Consider the following 18,378-nt stretch of genomic DNA (forward strand, 5'->3'; position numbering starts at 1 on the left):
CTCTCTTTCTCCTTCCCCCTTTGGCCTCTTGCAGCCTGCAAAAGAATTTTTCACTCTTCACTTACACCTTTGATCCTCCCCAAAATGCTTTGCAATCCTTGCAACAGTGTTAGCAACATGCAGTGCTGATTTGCCTTCCCCAGAAGAACCCCTGAGGTTGTGACACTCCCTCAGACTCCCACGCGGAGGCATGGCCAGACGGCTCTGCTGCGCTGTGCCCCTGCAGCTCCCATTGGCTGTGAGGATGGGGCAGTGTGCAGAGCAGAGCCCTCTGACTGGCCCTACACGTAGGAGCCTGAGCAGGGACTTGGAGCTGCTTCCGGGAGCTGCACGGAGCTGTACCCTGCTGCCCGGCTGGAGCGAGGTAGCGGGGCAAGCAGCAGACCTCACTCCCCAGCGGGAGCTCAAGGGCCAGATTAAAACAGCTGGTGGGCCAGATGTGGCCCGCCGTCTATAGTTTGCCCACGCCTGGGCTAGGAGAACCCAAAGTCAGTGGGGCATTGCATTCATGAACCCATACTGTTCTCCTTGTAGGATCAGGGCCTAATTTTTGTTTTGTGTAAATAAGAACTGCTTTTTCCTTTCAAGTTAATTCCATTGCAAAACATATTTTCTCTCCATTTATTGAAGTATCTTTCTGAAACACTCAGTAAAGGCCTCTACCAATATTTCCCCTTAATTTTGTTAATATGTGATGCTACTAAATTAGATATTGGGGGGGGGGGGACCATCTCTCTCCTGTACCCAAAATAGTAACTGGGTGGGAGGGATAGCTCAGAGGTTTGAGCATTGGCCTCTAAACCCAGGGGTGTGAGTTCAATCCTTGAGGGGGCCATTTAGGGATCTGGGGCAAAAACTGAGGCTTGGTCCTGCTTTAAGCAGGGGGGTTGGACTAGATGACCTCCTGAGGTCCCTTCCAGCCCTGATATTCTATGATTCTATGAATTGCTTTCATTAAGATACTGTACTCTTAAAAATGTAATGATATTGAAGAGAGACTATGGGTGAAGTAATATCTTTTATTGGACCAGCTTCTGTTGGTTACAGGGACAAGCTTTCAAACTTACACAGAGCTCCTCTTCAGGTCTTGGAAATGTGTCAGAGGGAATGTCTATAAGGCAATTAAAATCCCGCAGCTGGCCCAAGCCAGCTGACTCAGGATCAGGGGGCTCGGGCTAAGAGTCTGTTTAATTGCAATGTAGATGTTCAGATTGAGCTGCAGCCCAAGCTCTGGGACTCTCCCACCTCACAGGGTTCTGCAGCCTGGGTTCCAATCCGAGCCCAAATGTCGACATCACAATTAAACAGTCCTTTAGCCCTAGCCCATGAGCCTGAGTCAGCTGGGACAGGACGGCCGTGGATTTTTTAATTGCAGTGTAGATGTACCCAGAGTGCAGGGCTGTGACCAGAGCAGGATGAATGGAGCAGCCACCCAGGGCGCAAAGCCGTGGGTGGCGGGAAAATGGGGTGCAGTGGGGGTTGGTGGGGCCAGCCCCATGCGGAGACTAGGGAGAGGGGCATGCAGGGTTATTGCCTCCCACCAACACAAAATTGTGTACTGGTCCCAGTGCTCCAGTGCCTATCAGAATCACTCCCCCCTCGGCAGCGATGCATATGGGATCTGCCCGCCAAAGCTGAGTCCACTCAGAGCACGGTGGGAGGGGAGAGCAGTCAAGTTCTATATTCCTGTCAAATTCCAATGAAAGAGTACATAATTTCATTCTTCCTATGTATGGAAAACTGTTTCCCTTTGATTTTAAATACAGGGTTTGTGAACAATAAACACGGGACCCAGAGATTCCTCTTGCCAAATGTTTGAATCCTTTCTCCCTATACAGTATAAGGAGGCTTACCTCACCTAACAGGTTTCAGAGTAGCAGCTGTGTTAGTCTGTATCCGCAAAAAGAAAAGGAGGACTTGTGACACTTTAGAGATTAACAAATTTGTTAGTCTCTAAGGTGCCACAAGTACTCCTTTTCTCAACTAACAGCTAATTCTGAGTCAGACACAAGTAGGAAAAGCAAAACAAGGCCTCAACCCTGCAATCTGATCTCTGCTGATAGGGCTTTGCACTCATGCAGCATCCCAATGATTTCAGTGGAAAGACCCTCATGGATGTAAGTGTGTACTCGTGGATCCAACTGTGTCTTAAATTCTGATTCTGCAATCAATGGGACACCATACAGACACAAAGGTCCGGCCATGTCAGTCCCTTTATAGGATGGGAGCCTATGGGAATAAGGAAGATAGAGACAAAAGACAGCAGGAAACAACCCTCCCCCACCCAAAAAAAATCCGATGATATTTCCAACAAGCTGAAATATGATCAAGGAAGATCCTTGTCTTCCTTCTGTGATCGTTCCCCTCTATTTGACATTGGTGAGGCCTCATCTGGAGTACTGTGTCCAGTTTTGGGCCCCACACTACAAGAAGGATGTGGAAAAATTGGAAAGAGTCCAGCAGAGGGTAACAAAAATTATTAGGGGACTGGAACACATGACTTTTGAGGAGAGGCTGAGGGAACTGGGATTGTTTAGTCTACGGAAGAGAAGAATGAGGGGGGATTTGATAGCTGCTTTCAACTACCTGAAAGGGGGTTCCAAAGAGGATGGATCTAGACTGTTCTCAGTGGTAGCTCATGACAGAACAAGGAGTAATGGTCTCAAGTTGCAGCGGGGGAGGTTTAGGTTGGATATTAGGAAAAACTTTTTCACTAGGAGGGTGGTGAAACACTGGAATGCGTTACCTAGGGAGGTGGTGGAATCTCCTTCCTTAGATATTTTTAAGGTCAGGCTTGACAAAGCCCTGGCTGGGATTATTTCGTTGGGGATTGGTCCTGTTTTGAGCAGGCAGTTGGACTAGATGACCTCCTGAGGTCCCTTCCAACCCTGATATTCTATGATTCATTAAAATGGGGATAAAAAGTTTTTTTAGGAAAATTAGAGAGCTAAAATTTAAGGACCCAGAGTTTCTGTAGAGTAGGATGGCATGAGAAAGCCAATTTATCTTTCTTTATTCTCTGTCTGGCTCAGGGGGCAGGTTAGAGCAGCCTGACACTCGTCTAGCCTCCCCTAGCATAGGGAATGTGCTATGCTGACTTTGGATGCTGGGAACTTCACCCCTGTAGGGTTATCTCCAGCTAGAGATTTAAGGTCAGTCCTCACAGAGTAGATCAATGCAGAAAATCTTCTCCCAAATGTTACAATTCATGACTCTACTTTCAAGTCTAATGGTGTGTCCATTAATTTAAGAGTTGTACAAATATGTATTTATTTCTCTATTTCTGTCACCCACTTTAGTCCTCCTCCCCATCTGTCTGTCCTCTGGCCCCAAAACTCTCCATACCTCACTCTTTTGTCATTTACTCCCACTTTCTTCCCATTTTTCTCCTTCTCTTGCCCATCCTCTCTCTCCACCACACACACACACACACACTGGAAACAAAAACTTTATTTCTTGGCCTCTTCCCCCTTCCTGATTACTGTGTGTTTTGTCCGACCTCATCGCCAGCTGCCCAGGCTCAATCAGAGCACGGGTTCATCAGGCCAGACTTTTCTTCACTTATATTTTCCAAGCAGTTTTACAGCACACCTTTCTTTTGACCCGTGTAAGGATTTTTTCAAAATACAGTATTGTAAGATTGCTTAGATGTTATTCAGGCATGTGACACGGGATCTCCCTTTCTTTACTGAATGACAATCATAAGATACAGATGGTACGCTGGGGAAATTATATTACCAATGGTGGCATTCAGACTCTGTAATAGACACCTTTAGAAATTATGTTGGCGGCACATGGTTAGCTCCTGGGTTTTCTGAATGTTTAGCAGACTTATTGGCTAGTGGGCAATGTCATTCATCCAGAAACTATTTTTATTACCCTGCTTTTAATTCTGTGTAACTTTAAACGCTTGTGTCAACAGGAAAATAAACTCAAATTTCTGGTGTGATTGGTGAACAGTCCTTTTAGTGATATTTCTCTGTCCATGTTTTTTGAAGAATCGTAGCTGTTTTACAACCATACACAACTCAGCAAGCTCTTTTATATAGTGTCGTTATGAACTGGAAGTAAAATTCCATTACCTTAGTAAGGGGTCAGATGCTGCTATCCTTACACTGAGTAACACCTTACATAGAATGCAAAACTGCTTAAATCAGTATGACAACTCGTCTCACACCAATCAGACTAGTCACAGAGTTACATACTACTCAGCATGAGTAAGGATAGCACAATCCAGCCCTAAGTGATGCTGACATTTCCTGTAATGTTTCAGAAAACACAACTTAGGCCATTTTATTTTGGGGGCTTTTTGATGTAATAGGCAAGAAAGCAAATCCTGGTTCACCCTTTGCTGTGTATTTTCTGTGTGTGTGGTTGGAGATTCTTCCGTGGTAATTTGCTTAGTGGCTAAATCCACATTGTTTGTATATAAATGTGTTTGTGTGAAAAACACTAATCAAAATATACATAACATTTCATTGCACAAAAGGTTATGAATGATGAAAGCTGGGACAACTTGCATTTGTTTGTGAATAGTATCCAACATGTGCTGTGTTGTCAGATCTTCTGGCTCTAACATTTATTGTAGGTCTGTTGTGCTAAGAGGTTTCTAATAAGTAACAGACGCCAATTTAATTATAACCTGCTATTATCTCAGTTTAAAAATCATACGGGAGCGTGTATCTTTTTAAATAAATTAGTGGAAGGTCTGTTTCATAGTGAGATTTGCCATATTTGTGATTGTGCTCTTATTTTATCTGTCCTGATTTTTTTAATGGATTGACATATATTCATTAATGTTTGTATGCTTTTCTTTTTCATTCATCTCTCTTCATCTCATGAAAAGCACATCTGGGTAAGTTAAATCACATTGGCTGCTGAACATGTTCATTTTCAGCACCATGTTTTCTTTTCTTTTTTTCTTTTCCTTTTTCAATTATATAACCAGACCTATGCAGAGCACTAACCCCAAGCCAAATGTTCAGGGTATTCTAAAACTTTATAATAATTGAACACACAATATTTCTCTTTTCTTCACAAATTCAGGACTTGATCCTGAAGCCCTTACTCTTATGAGTCTACACTGGGGATAATGCCAGTCAGTTCTTAAAATAGATTCGCTTCTTGGGTCTACATGCTCTGTATATAGAACAACAATATTTTCATTTTATGCTTATATAATTTCATGCTTATTTTTCTTTTTCACCAATTCATTTGTTTTAAAAGTATGGAAATTTGTTTTAATTGGCTTTCCTGATTTAAGCTTTAAAATCCTCATCTCCTCCTCTTAGATCAATTGATCAAGATTTTTGCTTTTCCTGAAACAAACTATTTATGATGCTTATAAAAGAAAATTCTATGCAGAGTACACAAACTCTTAAATATGTAGGAACTGTGGGTCTTTTAAGATTGGAAGACCAGAAATAAACTTGTAGAGGACAGGAGTTACAATTTTAATTTAAAATGTATTACTATGAAATGCTGCAACAAAACCTGATTTAATAAAATTTAATTAACCTGGAAGCTCCAAGGGTCTCTAATAATATCTAGTAAACTTTATACTAGATTGCAAGGTGATCTATTAGGCAAGTCTGTTTGGTTCATTACTGTTTTTATTATATTTTAATAGTAATGCTCTGCTGCTCTAATTTAAAGTTATCGTCTTTATTTTTTATGGCTATTCAGCATTCCAGAATATGCCTCTGTTTGCATAATGTATGCTTTCAGAAAAGCAGTAATGCCCTTCTGCTTACAGAACATGCACTAATATACAGCAATTACAGCAATATTTAAAAATTCTGTCCATAACTATGTTACTTATGCTCATATTAAATGAATAATAAAACTTCCCTTGCCTTTTGTATTTAAACCCTTTTTATTTATTGCTTCAATCATTACTTACATTTACCTGTTTCAATATTTCAATTATTCTCCCCTGAAAACTCTTTTAAAGTTAACTGGAAAAAGTTTTGCAAAGACATGAAGAATTAACCTTGCCCACCATTCCCAGTCCACCTATTATATAAAGTAATACATATATATATGCATATACATAGAAAAGATGACTACATTATTTAAAGTCAGGGTCAGCCTAAGGGCAAGAGTTTGAAGAACTAACTTAATTTTTAATTAAGGATTGTATTTAAAACACATACAGACCCTTTTAAAAGAGATTATATATGTATATGGCAATGACAAGTTTGCTTCTAGTTCCTTTTAAATCAATAGTGGCTAAGAAATACCAATACAGAGAAATGAAAAATTCCTTCTGCTAATAGCATCTGTCCAAAGCCTTACGAGTTCAATGGAAAGACTCTTGCCTGATTCCAAAGGGCTTTGAATCCAAGACACTAGTTCCTGGACATTTGTCTGTTTCAATTATTTGAATATTATTTTTCCATAGAGAATCAATTGTGTTTACACCTTGGTTTGAAGTCCTCAAGTTGCTCACATTGAATGGCATCTTCTATCTATCTTAATTTACAGAAATCTAGTATGTATAAAGGCTGGTTGTAATTTGGGAAATATTTCTACTTAAAAAATACAATAATTAACCATTCCATTTACATTACTTAGTGTTAAATAATAATAAAGGAAATAATGACAATAAAGGGAATCTGTTGCATTTTGTCTTCAACGTAACATTTTGACTTGCAGGCAATATCTTTATTAGAAAACTTTTATGCACAACATTTCATGGGAATTAGCTTCTCTGTCTACAAGCCAGTGTTTCTAAGTGAGAACTACTAGTACCATACTATTAAAATGTTGTTACTTCTTATTTTAACATGCCTCATTATGAACTTGCCTCACATTTGCTATTGAATTTTAATTAAGAGCCATTATAATTGGTATTACTGAGAACTGTACATGTGAAATCAACTGGAACTATCTAATCACACTATTATTTTACAGAAGTATGGAGCTGTGTGTTGAAATTCAAGCTTCATCATGGAAGTGTTTAGACTATGTATTATAGTTCCTGCACATGAAGTTAGGTGTCAGTCATTTTGAGCAGCTATTTACTGTTCACCTCATTAGGTGAGCCTCGCTTTTGTGACAGTTGTAAACAAGATCAAGCTAGAGATTTTGTTTTTAATTCAGATTTTAATATTTTCCTACAGAGAGGTCAATGAGTGATTCTCAACCTTTTTTCATTTTTGGTTCCTAAAAAAATATAAATGGAGTTGTGGATCCCTTTGGAAATCTTAGACTTAGTCTGCTGACCCCCGAGGAGACTGCAGACCACAGGGTGAAGAGCACTGTTATTTGGCAACAACAACCTTTTGTGGACCCCCTCTATGGACCAGAGGTTGAAAACCACTGCCCTAACTCTCAGGTTGTCCAGAACATTCATAGTCAGCACGGATCTCTTCGGTTTTATCTCTCCCCTGACAGCACAACTCCCATATTGTCCACTATGGCCACCGCTCCCTTTAGAGGAGTTTCAAAGTGCTGAATGGCAACCCTAATATAATGATGTTGAGTGGGTTACCATAATCGTATGCTAAACAGTCCCATGGGGCTCTGGGGAGGATCAGAATAGGGAGAACAGCCCAGCACAATAGTGCCCCTCTGAAGTAGTTTCCTTGGGATTAGGGAAGAGAGGTCAATGTTGGAGGGAACCAGCACTTCCATGTCACCACCATTCTGTGCCAGCCAGCCCAGACACACCTGGCTGTGCCCCTCTCTAATTGCACCAATGGTGAGGATACCCAGTTGTATCATGTCCTCTTTCTAAACTGTTAGATTAACAGAAGAGTCATCCTAGCTTTGGACAGAGGCTAACTAAAGTCCACTTTCATATCATTTCCTTAGCTTGCAACGCCTATCTAGGGCAGTAGAAGATAGTTAACGATGCAATAATAAAATATTTGGATAATGGCAAAGAGGGCACACTTATAAAATTTGTGGACAATATCAACTTGAAAGGGTTGGAAGAGCTTTGGAGGACAGGATTAGAATTCAAAATTATCTTGACAAACTGTCAAAATGGTCTGAAATACATAGGGTGAAATTCAGTAAGGACAAATGCAAAGAACTACACTTAGGAAGGAATAATCAGCTGCACAAATACAAAATGGGAAATGACTACCTAGGAAGGAGTACTGCTGAAGGGGATCTGGGGGTTGTAGTGGATCACAAATTAAATATGAGTCAGCAGTGTAATACAGTTGCAAAACAACAAATGTCCTTCTGTGATGTATTCATAGGGGTGTTGTAAGCAAGACATGAGAAGTAGTTCTTCCGCTTTGCTCAGCATTGATAAGCCTCAACTGGCGTACTGTGTCCTTTGGGAAAGATGTGGACAAATTTGAGTAGGTCCAGAGGAGAGCAATAAAAATGGATTAAAGGCCTAGAAAAAATGACCTACAAGGAAGGATTGAAAAAACTGGGTTTGTTTTGTGTGAAGAAGAGAAGACTGAGAGGGGACATGATAACAGTCTTCAAATACATAAAAGGATGTTATAAAGAGCAGGGTGATAAATTGTTCTCCTTATCCACTGAGGACAGGAAGTAATGGGCATAAATTGCAGCAAGGGAGATTTAGGTTAGATACTAGGAAAAACTACCCAACCATAAGGCTCATTAAGCACGGGAACAAATTACCTAAGGAGGTTGTGGAAATCTTTGGATAGACAAACTCTTCTCAGCAATGCTGTAAATAATACTTAGTCCTTTGTCAGTGCAGGGGACTGGACTAGATGACCTGTCAAGGTCCCAGACCTATATTCATATTACAGTTACTCCCACAGTTACTCCCTTAAATAAAGGGGATTTTATTCTTAAATAATATCTAAAAATATTGATTCATTTTGTAATCATTCCAGTGCTTGCAAACCCTTTTAGAGAATATCTGCAAACTACCTCTTACAGTAAAGTCTAATTAATGTCAATTCTCCTTACCATATTGGTTGCATATGTTGCCAAAAATTAGATAGGAAAGCAAGGAAAGTCCTGTATCTGCCTAAAGATACAAACGAAGTGACACAGTGTATAGTGCTTTCTCTGACATCTGCCAGCTCCTCCCCAGCTTTCAGGTTAGGGAGGGGAACACTACATTTCGCCCCACCAACTGTAAGCCCCAGCAGAGGGAAACAGTCTGAGGCTGTTATTAATGCAGCTGAGCACACTCTCTGCTCCTCCCCTAATGATCAGTCTCTTAGCTAGGCAGGGAGGAGGCAGCTGCAGCTGTAGCTTCCTGTAACCAGGGTCCTCTCTGTCCATCTGCGTAGCAAGCAGTAGGCTACCCTCTGGAGCCACAGGCCCCTTCCTCTCAGTCACTAATTTGGGGGTTTTACTTAGGATAACTTCATGGCCTCATAAACTACTTTGATGAAGTGTAGTGGATAATTTTTTCTCCAAAAATGGCTTCGAAATTTATAGCTGTTATTACCCTGGTGTTAGGAAAACTACACACAATTTTAGCCATTTCCACATTGCTGTAATGAAAAATTACAGATTCATTTGAAAATTATCTGATTCTTTTTGCAAGGAGTTTATACTGTAAAATAAACTAGCATATTCTCCAGTGAAAACCCCTTTAATGAGATTCAGAGATTGTAAAGCCATCAACTAGTGTGACCTCCTGTAAAACACAATTTTGGTTCTAGCATCTTGATTTTAATTTTTTTAAAACTTGACTTTGAAATAGCCAAGGAATTTTCGTTTGAAAATTTGTTGCAGACCTTACAATCGCAGCAGAAGAGTCATATTATTCATAAGTACTGGAAGTTGCTATTTTAGTCATATTAACTTTATTCATTATATTTACTTTTTATCAAAATTATACATAGTTTATTAATTAACTTGCTTCATACATTCATTTTTGTAACCCATTCTAACAAAGTGTGGATCTTTGTCCCCCTCTAGTGGCTGATTCATATAATAGGATAAAAGTCTGCTACAGCTATCACCTAAGAAATTACTGCCTTTAGATGGAGTAATAGAGGCTCTGTTTTTAGTTCTGCAGATCCAAGGTTCAAGCTCTGTGACATAATTTATAATTTCATATTATATAATATAAAATCATATATATTTTTAAACTACAGGTTTTTGGTTTTTTTTAAATGGGAAATTCAACTTAAATAAAATTTGCACTTCATGATTTGTAGGCAAAACTATAACGGAAAAGGAAATTATTATGTGAGCTTTTAAATATAAATTTAAATCCTTCTAAAAAATTAAATAAATAAAAATCTCTTTAAGATCCCAAATCATTAAGTGAGGCTTTGGTCTTGTGCTGACACTCTGCCCAAGGATTAATTTCACCCTAGTACAATATTTGACTGAATAATAGATTTTAAAATTACAATTAAAATTATTTATAATAATTTTCCTCCCTCACCTGCTGTGCCTTCCAAGAACCTCAGGATTATGTGTGATGTCACTGATAGCAGTAGCCAGCAGTAAGAGAAATTCATGTTTTGGCCTGTTCTGTTCAGCCAAAAGCAGCGTCCAGAGCTGCTCTCCCATAAGTACTGCCACGAGTCTGGCTGACCATGCAACTATAGAGGCTCTTCACTACTCCAAGGGAGAACATCTCCCTCAGAAGCAGCAGCATAATGCTCAGCTAAGAGCCCAAACCTGACTCCAGTCTGATTACCGTATGGCAACTGAGCTCATGGGAATCACACCAGAGATATACTGAACATGCTCAATACTTTCTCTGATATTCCAGGCTGGAGGAAGTCAGTTGTTCAGGGGAAAGGCATTGTAAAGGGGCCCTGGAGCCTAAAGATTATGTCTCCTTTGCTGGCACTTCAATTCCAGAGTTCAGCCATGGGTTTGAAAAGAGATCTAACAAGCCCAAATTTGCCTCCTGGACCGAAGTTCCCCCCAACTCACATACTGCTGAGCACTGAGGAAGCTCACACTGATGATGGGGAGATGGGTGGTTGAGTGATCTCGTACTCCAATTATTGGGTAGAACCTGTGCAACAGCAGTGTGGTAGAGAGGGGCACTCCATCCTCTTTGAGAAATTGGAGCAGGAAACCCTTACTAACACCATCCTTACACACCAAGCAGTTAACTGACTTTTTTACTGATAGTTTTGGACTCCTTGGCCCAGCTCCCCAGGTCTCCTTGGCCTAGCTGGGATTCAGGAAGAGGACATGGATAGCAAGTGGCAGTTATATAACCAGTTTCCTACGAGCAGCTGCAAAACTCCCTGCAGCAGAGGATAGTGTGTGTGGTGAGAGGGAAGCTTAGATGATTTTGGTTGAAAAGTGTTGTCAGATGTCAGTGTGTTAACTACAGATATAGGAGAAATACAGAAACCTGAGGCAGTTGTAGGGCCAGATTTTCAAAAATGGACTCTTCTTATGGATGCAAAATAATTTAGGGAATTTAGGTATCTAAGCGGCTGATTTCACCTATAAACTCTGACCTTTGGGTATCTAAAAATCTTGCATTGTACCTGAAAGTTGTCATTTAGGAAATTAAACAGTTCCATAGAACTGAAGGTATAAATTTGGAAAGGACAGTGGCAAAAGTAGTTTGTGTTCTTCACTGCTGGACAACTTGATTCAAATCAAAATTAGATTATCAGGACAAAGGGGTGTGCAGGTCTTAATCAGTCTTTCTCCTCTTCTACTAGAGCCAAATCCTGAAACTCTCACTCACTAGCATCTAACTGCAAGAGTGGTCTCATTGATTACAGTGGAGCAGTTTACAGAGTAAGAGAATACTCACTAGGAGCACAAGTAACAGAATCGGACCCTTCATGGTTTGGGAACCCCAAGTTTATTTCTTTAAAAAAACAGAGTAATTCTCTCGCCTTTATCTCTGCTTCATTGTGCCACAGTTTTTCAAGATCACTATGTGAAGGGCTCCTAAGGCAAAGAAGCGTTGTTGAGGGATCTCTGAATCACATAGGCAGCCAAGAATAAAGGACAAGGAAGCAAAATCAATATTATAACTCTACATTGCCTTTCTTATGAGGTGTTGTCAGCAAATTTTAATGTTACATTAACATAGTCCTCATCTATTTGTTTCCGTTACTGCTGAGAACCTGCCTTCTGTGCTTCTCTCAGTGGGAGGCAGACAGAAATACTTTGGTTAATAAGAAACTGGTTTTAGAGGGGCTACGTGATCAATTCTGTGCCCCTGAAATATCCTGTCATTCCTTTCGCCTGTGCAAAAGGATTTTTTCGTGTGCTTGATCAAATTATTTAATATGGGTGAAATGTAAAGCTAGCATTTTCCGGGTATTTTAATCAATTTAAAATGTATATAATCTGTACGATATTCAATACCGTTATATTAAATGTGATGTTACACTCTTTGTTTTAAAAGCTGCAAAAGCCAAATTCTTACTGTGGATTGACGTGTTCCACAGTCTTTGAAGTCCAGGGGAGATGGCAGGTGCAGAATTTGGATCTATAGCTGGCCAACTTTGTAATGATTCACATATCGTCTATAAATTATCACAATGCCTATCCAATGAATTGTGTCAAAACATGTAACAACATTGTGTAATAGATGTCTGCTCTATGGTTTATTTCCATATGCAACCCAGAAATGTTGAAAATTAAAATACAAAAGTATTTCCTTTACATGTTAGGCATTATCAAAGGAGTCCTGGAACAGAAAGAGAAAAAAGTTTGCGATAGAGAAAGGAATATGTTCAAAAAAGGAAAGGAACTGCTTTTACTTAGGCTTAAATACTTTAACGAGGTTATCGGTATAAATGAGGAGAGTTATTGTGCTGCATTAGCCTTGGAAGTATAAGTGCATCTCTGCTGTCCCAGGTACTGCCACCTACTTAACACTGTATGATGCATTTTTAGGCATGAACTTCTGGAAGAAGCTCGGAGAAAGGGATTGCCTTTTGCACAGTGGGACGGGCCTACAGTGGTTGCGTGGCTGGAGGTAAGTGTTAAGAGGAGAACTTGGAAACATGGATCTTATTCACAGAACTTCTGTATTTATGTTACCCTCCCAAACTCTGAGAGACAGTACTTGGAAAGAACGTTTGAATGTTTCCTTTTCTTACTTTCTATTAGCTGTAGCATCGTTGCCAGCTGCAGGTGGGTAAAGTGTGAGGGGCTGAGACAGAAGCTGCTGAGAGGGAGATAGAGGCAAGATGGAAAGAATGGGGGCAAAAAAGGTTTATTACCTCTGGAGAATGCTACCCTAGAGAAACTGCAGTTGAACACTGGGTTCCTGAGTCTCAATATTCCTCTGCTGTCAGCGAATGTCTAGGAAACCCACTGGATGAGTGTGTCTGTCTCTCTTATTTCCCCCAGTGGCAGACATGTGTAGACTGTAGAGGATCATACCCTCACAAATAGTATGTGGTCATATAATTTAAAGACTTTTCATAATGCATAAGTACAAGGAGGGCAAATTAAGGCAACCTTAATATTGGCATTTCCTAAATTTTCATTGCTTGACTGTCATCTTAGTGTTCTTTAAACATAGCTATTTGGTGTGTAATTTTTGTGTGTATAGCTTGGATAAATCTTAAGAACTGTGAGGTTCCTTAACCAATGCTTAACCAAGTGTCTCAATCTTGATCTGCATGTTTCTTGCTTGGAACAAAGCGGTATAGGCTTCTCAGAGATGCTATTTGTGTCACACTAAGTGGTTGTTTCTGATGTAGATAAATGTCTGCTACAGAGCTGATTAAGACCTGCACACTCCTTTTTACCCATTAATATAAGTTAAATTTGAATCAAGTTGCACAGAAGTAAACAACTCGAACTTGGGCCACTCTCCTTTCCAAATTGCTGTCTTCTGTTCTAAGGAACTGTTTAAGTTCAAACTAAGTGGAGTGTTTGGCTTGGAGAGAGTCTGAAAAGGAGAAAAATCTAATTTATTTAAAGATTACATGTATAGAAAACATGAGAGAAGATGCATTATGAAGCTATGCATAATTTTTTCATAGTCCTTTGGCTAAGATCAGTTGTGTTGGCAGTTCTATATCTGGGGCCTGGACTCAATCTGCGTACATGTCCCTATTAAACTTCACATGGCAATTTAATCTGGGTTTAGACAGTGCTTTAAGACTCAGTCCTGTATGTGTGGTGTGGGGGACTTCAAGGCAGGGACTGTGCATCAAAATGAGACCCCGTCTCTCCCTAAGCTTCTTGATATACCATATTTCAGCACAGCCTGCTCCCCGCAGTGCTCTTTTGTAGACCAGTGTATGGTGGAGAGACAGGGATCCATTTCCTCCCAGACTCTCCCCATCCTCTTTGTAGCACCCTATTCCTTAGGGGACATATGGAGGATCTGACTGAACTCCCTGGGGCACTGGAACTGTGATGGTAGCTGCCCATTATGTGGGCCATCTGAGGTATGAGCTATTTGCCCTCCCCCCACCCTCTGTGTACCTGTTCCAATCTGTCTCTTCAGAATGTCTTCATTTTAAAAAACAATGAGTCATATGGCTTTTTCAAATCACTGAACTGCAGCCAGAAGTGTTAGTACTCTTGAAGTGTGGTTTAGGCCTCCATATTGCTGAGAATTTTTATTAATCCTCAACAAGGTTTAGTGCTACGTAACTGGTCCCCTGACAGACTATGATGATGAGCAAGTTACAGTGGTACCAGTGACGAGCCATCATAAAATTTCACTCCTACTGCGGAAAAGGACAGTATGAAACTCAGTGACATCCAAGAGTAAAGTCTGTGACTGTCTATTTTTGTGCAAAATTTCCAGTTTTTACTTGTTGATTTTTAATATGGTAAAAATAAGAGCTTTCATAAGATTTGAGAACAGTTCGGTGATATTTTCATTCGTTTTGAAAAATCCTGCATTAGTGGATGTTGTGATGCTTGACAGAATATCATATTAGGTCTACATCTGAAGCAAATACTGGAGGGAGAGGAGGAATCTTGCCATTTTGCTTTTTCATATCGCCTATTCTAATGGAACATGCCAAGTAATCCTTACAGATAGCTGCCTCCCTGGATCATCCTTTGAAGCATCAGCAGTTTTAGTGGCATATAGGTATTGTAGTTCAGTGCACTACAGATTGGTACCAGGGACAACGCTGCCCAAAAGGATGCAAAAGGGCACTCCATCAGCCTCAGGGAGTTGGAGGAAATTCCAAAAGGATAAGATGTTGTACCCAAGTCTGCACCTATGGAAAAATAAGTTCTCTCCATACTGAGCATTTTTTAACTCTTTGTAGATCCTGGGGTTCCCCCATCGTATGAAATTTATCACACGGTACACATTTCCAACTTGATGATTTAGGTCTAATGTTGAGTATTTCATCGCACTGTAGAAGATTGTTAAATCAGACACACTTCTACCTGTCCAGGTGCATGTGGATTAACCAATGCCATGTTTTAAAAAGTTTCCATGCCTACAATTTCTCTCTTGGTAAAACAGCTTCTAATACCCAAAAACACTGGAGAGGATTTAGACTTACATTTTCAAAATTATATGTTAATTTTGAATGTTCAACTAGAGACAAATAGAACATGATTTTTCAGAGGTATGGAGCCTGTGAAGCTCTCATTTATGTCAGATAGAGCTGCAGAGGCTTAGCACCTGTGAAAATATTTCTAGTTCAAACAGGAATTGTTCTAGGGCAAACAGGAATTATTTTAGGGAAGTTCTATGGCCTGTGTTAGGCAAGAGATCAGACTAATTCACAGTGGACACTTCTGGCCTTGGAATCTATTAATCTATGAAAAATCAAGACCTGGTATCCTGAACTGGACACCCGAGATTAGTGAACACTCTTGAAAATGTAAGCCTTAATTGGTACAGTATTATGGGTGCTCAGCAGGCGTTCAGTTCCATGCTGATGGGTGTGGTATAGGAAACAGAATAAAAAATAATGTTTGTACACTACCAGTAGCTAACTCTTTAATTTGACATGTGCTTTCTGACACCTTATATTTGAAAAGTACATCATATTTCATTTTAATATAGAAAAGTGTACTAAATATCTATCATGAAATGTGTATGAGTACACACATTTGTAGAAGTAAAAAGCCCCTGAATGTCCTATAAGGCAATAAACAAAGCATAGTTGTCAGGTTTTAGTTGTTGTTTTGTTAAACTTTGGGACAAATTTGGAAACATGGGAGTCTATGACTAGACTGGAAAATATGTGCATGCAAAATATGTTGCCTATGGAATACCTGATTTTGGACATGCAAAAGGGCCTTTGCACACATGAATTGGTGAGTATTTGTAGCCTCTTACAAATTATGTGCTATGGAAAGTTAAGCTCATGCATATTTTTAGGACAAGGGCTTTAGTGTGTGTATAATTTTTGTGGCATAATTTAGGTATTTTTCAAAATTTGGCCTTTCAGTTCATTTCTGAAAACACATGCAAAATACAAACTAGATATCATTAACTTGGGTTTGAATAGAGACTGGGAGTAGCTGGGTCATTCCACGTATTGAATCTATTTCCTTAAGTTAAGTATCCTCACACCTTCTTGTCAACTGTCTAAATGGGCCATCTTGATTATCACTACAAAAGTTTTTTTCTCCTGATGATAAGAGCTCATCTTAACTAATTAGCCTCTCACAGTTTGTATGGTAACTTCCAACTTATCTGTATGTGTATATATATATATATATATATCTTACTATATGTTCCATTCTATGCATCCAATGAAGTGGGCTGTAGCCCATGAAAGCTTATACTCTAATAAATTTGTTAGTCTCTAAGGTACCACAAGTACTCCTGTTCTTCATGCAATAACAGGGACTTTAATGAACAATGGCTGTCATTAGCCTTCAATAATTAATCATATGGTATTTTGGGGGGGGGGGTGTTTATAGAAATGATGTAAAACATTAGAAAAGAAAACATTTGACCAATTGAAAACAAACCATGCCCCCATTTTAAAAAGCTATAGTGGGCCTCAATTTTTAGATGTCCAACTTGTGACACCTTAATGAGGCCTGATTTTCAGAAAGTGCTGAGCATCTGTGCTCTGCAATCAGGCCCCTTTAACTTTCTCAAGTTGTTATACCAATAAAATAAAAACCAGCAGGATCTTATTAAAGGGAAAAAGGCAAAATACCACATTTATTTTGAATACAGAAAGAATCATAGTAAGCAGTTAGTTATAGCTATAACATTCCATTCAATCTCATATTTATTCACACATTCATTCATACAAACACACACACACACACATACACACCCACACACACAGGTTCTGCAAGGTTGTTATCATAGTTACCAGCCTTAGAGTTGCTCATGCCAAGCCACTGGCCAGGTGGCCTGGACATGAGGAGGGAGCAGGGCCTTGTCAGATGCTCATCTGATGCTCCTGGAAGTTGGTTTGCAGAATCAGACCCCAAAGTTCTCACTTTTTAGAGTCTATTTTTATAGGAATTTCTTCCTATGCCAGTCTATAGGAATTGCTTCATCATGCTGTTGCTGAATTAATCAGCAGATAGCACATTCCTGACGGCTCCAAGATGTTATCTTGTTCTTTGGTTCTCCCATTCTTGAGGCTGTTGGGTGGATTCCAGTCTGCCCTCCGGGTGGGGTCCTCTGGTTATTTCCACTTGACGCCTTCTTCAGCCGATGGACACTGGATTCTTAGGCTGGCACCTCCCTGATCATTCAGTTATTATCCACACCAAGCATCCATCCACATACATCCTCTATCTCTATTTTAATCACAATTGTTAATACAACAAAAGGGTGGGGAGTCTCTGGGTGCTGTTTCTGTTGTTAGAGTATTGCTTTGAGTCTCTCTCTCTGTGAATTGCTTTGAGAACAGACTCTGTCTTAGAATGTACTAACACAATTAGCAGCTTGCAAGTTTCACACATAGAGGGAGAGAAACAGTACCAAAAACCAAGAGACCTCTGAATTAGTAATACCCTGGAATTTAAACTATGGGGAATCAAACTCATTTGTGATTTTAATACAGAACTTCTTTAATATGATCCAACAAAGTTGGGCACCCAAAATCACTAATCACTTCTGAAAATGTTGGCGAGTTATGTCTTTTGGTCCTGCTTCTGCACATTTCATTAGAATTGAATGTATTGCATACTGTGACAAGGAGCTGCCGGGTTCAGGGGGAGTTGGAGAGACAGTGTTTTGGGGCGTTCACATATGTATATATTGCAGATGGAATTCTTTCCTGTGGATGAGAAGATCTGGGTGTTCTTGCAATCATAATAAGGTGACACAGCAGGCACTGTGTTTTTGCGTACCTAGAAGAATGCAAAACAGTTGAGCACAGTTCAGTCATATGGTCAGTCTGTGCTCATAAGAGGGTCAGGAAAAGAATAGTAGGAGTGTTGCAGGCAGGGATTGTGAGTGGCTCTGAAAACACTTTGCGTATGTCTACACTCCGAGCTGGAGGTGTAAATTGCAGCTCAAGGAAACATGCCTGTGCTCGCACTCATTGATCTACCACACTCAAAACAGGG

The 18,378-nt window shown here is 39.9% G+C and overlaps 1 protein-coding gene across 4 annotated transcripts in view; it reads left to right on the forward strand.

Moving 5' to 3' along the window:
• Positions 1-18,378, forward strand: part of PPFIA2 (PTPRF interacting protein alpha 2) — a 611,661-nt gene that overhangs the window by 560,892 nt on the left and 32,391 nt on the right. For all 4 annotated transcript variants that reach the window (XM_084639583.1, XM_084639582.1, XM_084639585.1 and 1 more), the window contains one exon: positions 12,793-12,874. In XM_084639583.1, coding sequence (XP_084495709.1) covers positions 12,793-12,874 — 82 coding nt within the window. The remainder of the gene's footprint in view (positions 1-12,792; positions 12,875-18,378) is intronic.

Source organism: Lepidochelys olivacea (assembly GCF_965140295.1).
Source record: "Lepidochelys olivacea isolate rLepOli2 genome assembly, chromosome: 1".
Lineage (NCBI taxonomy): Eukaryota > Metazoa > Chordata > Testudines > Cheloniidae > Lepidochelys > Lepidochelys olivacea.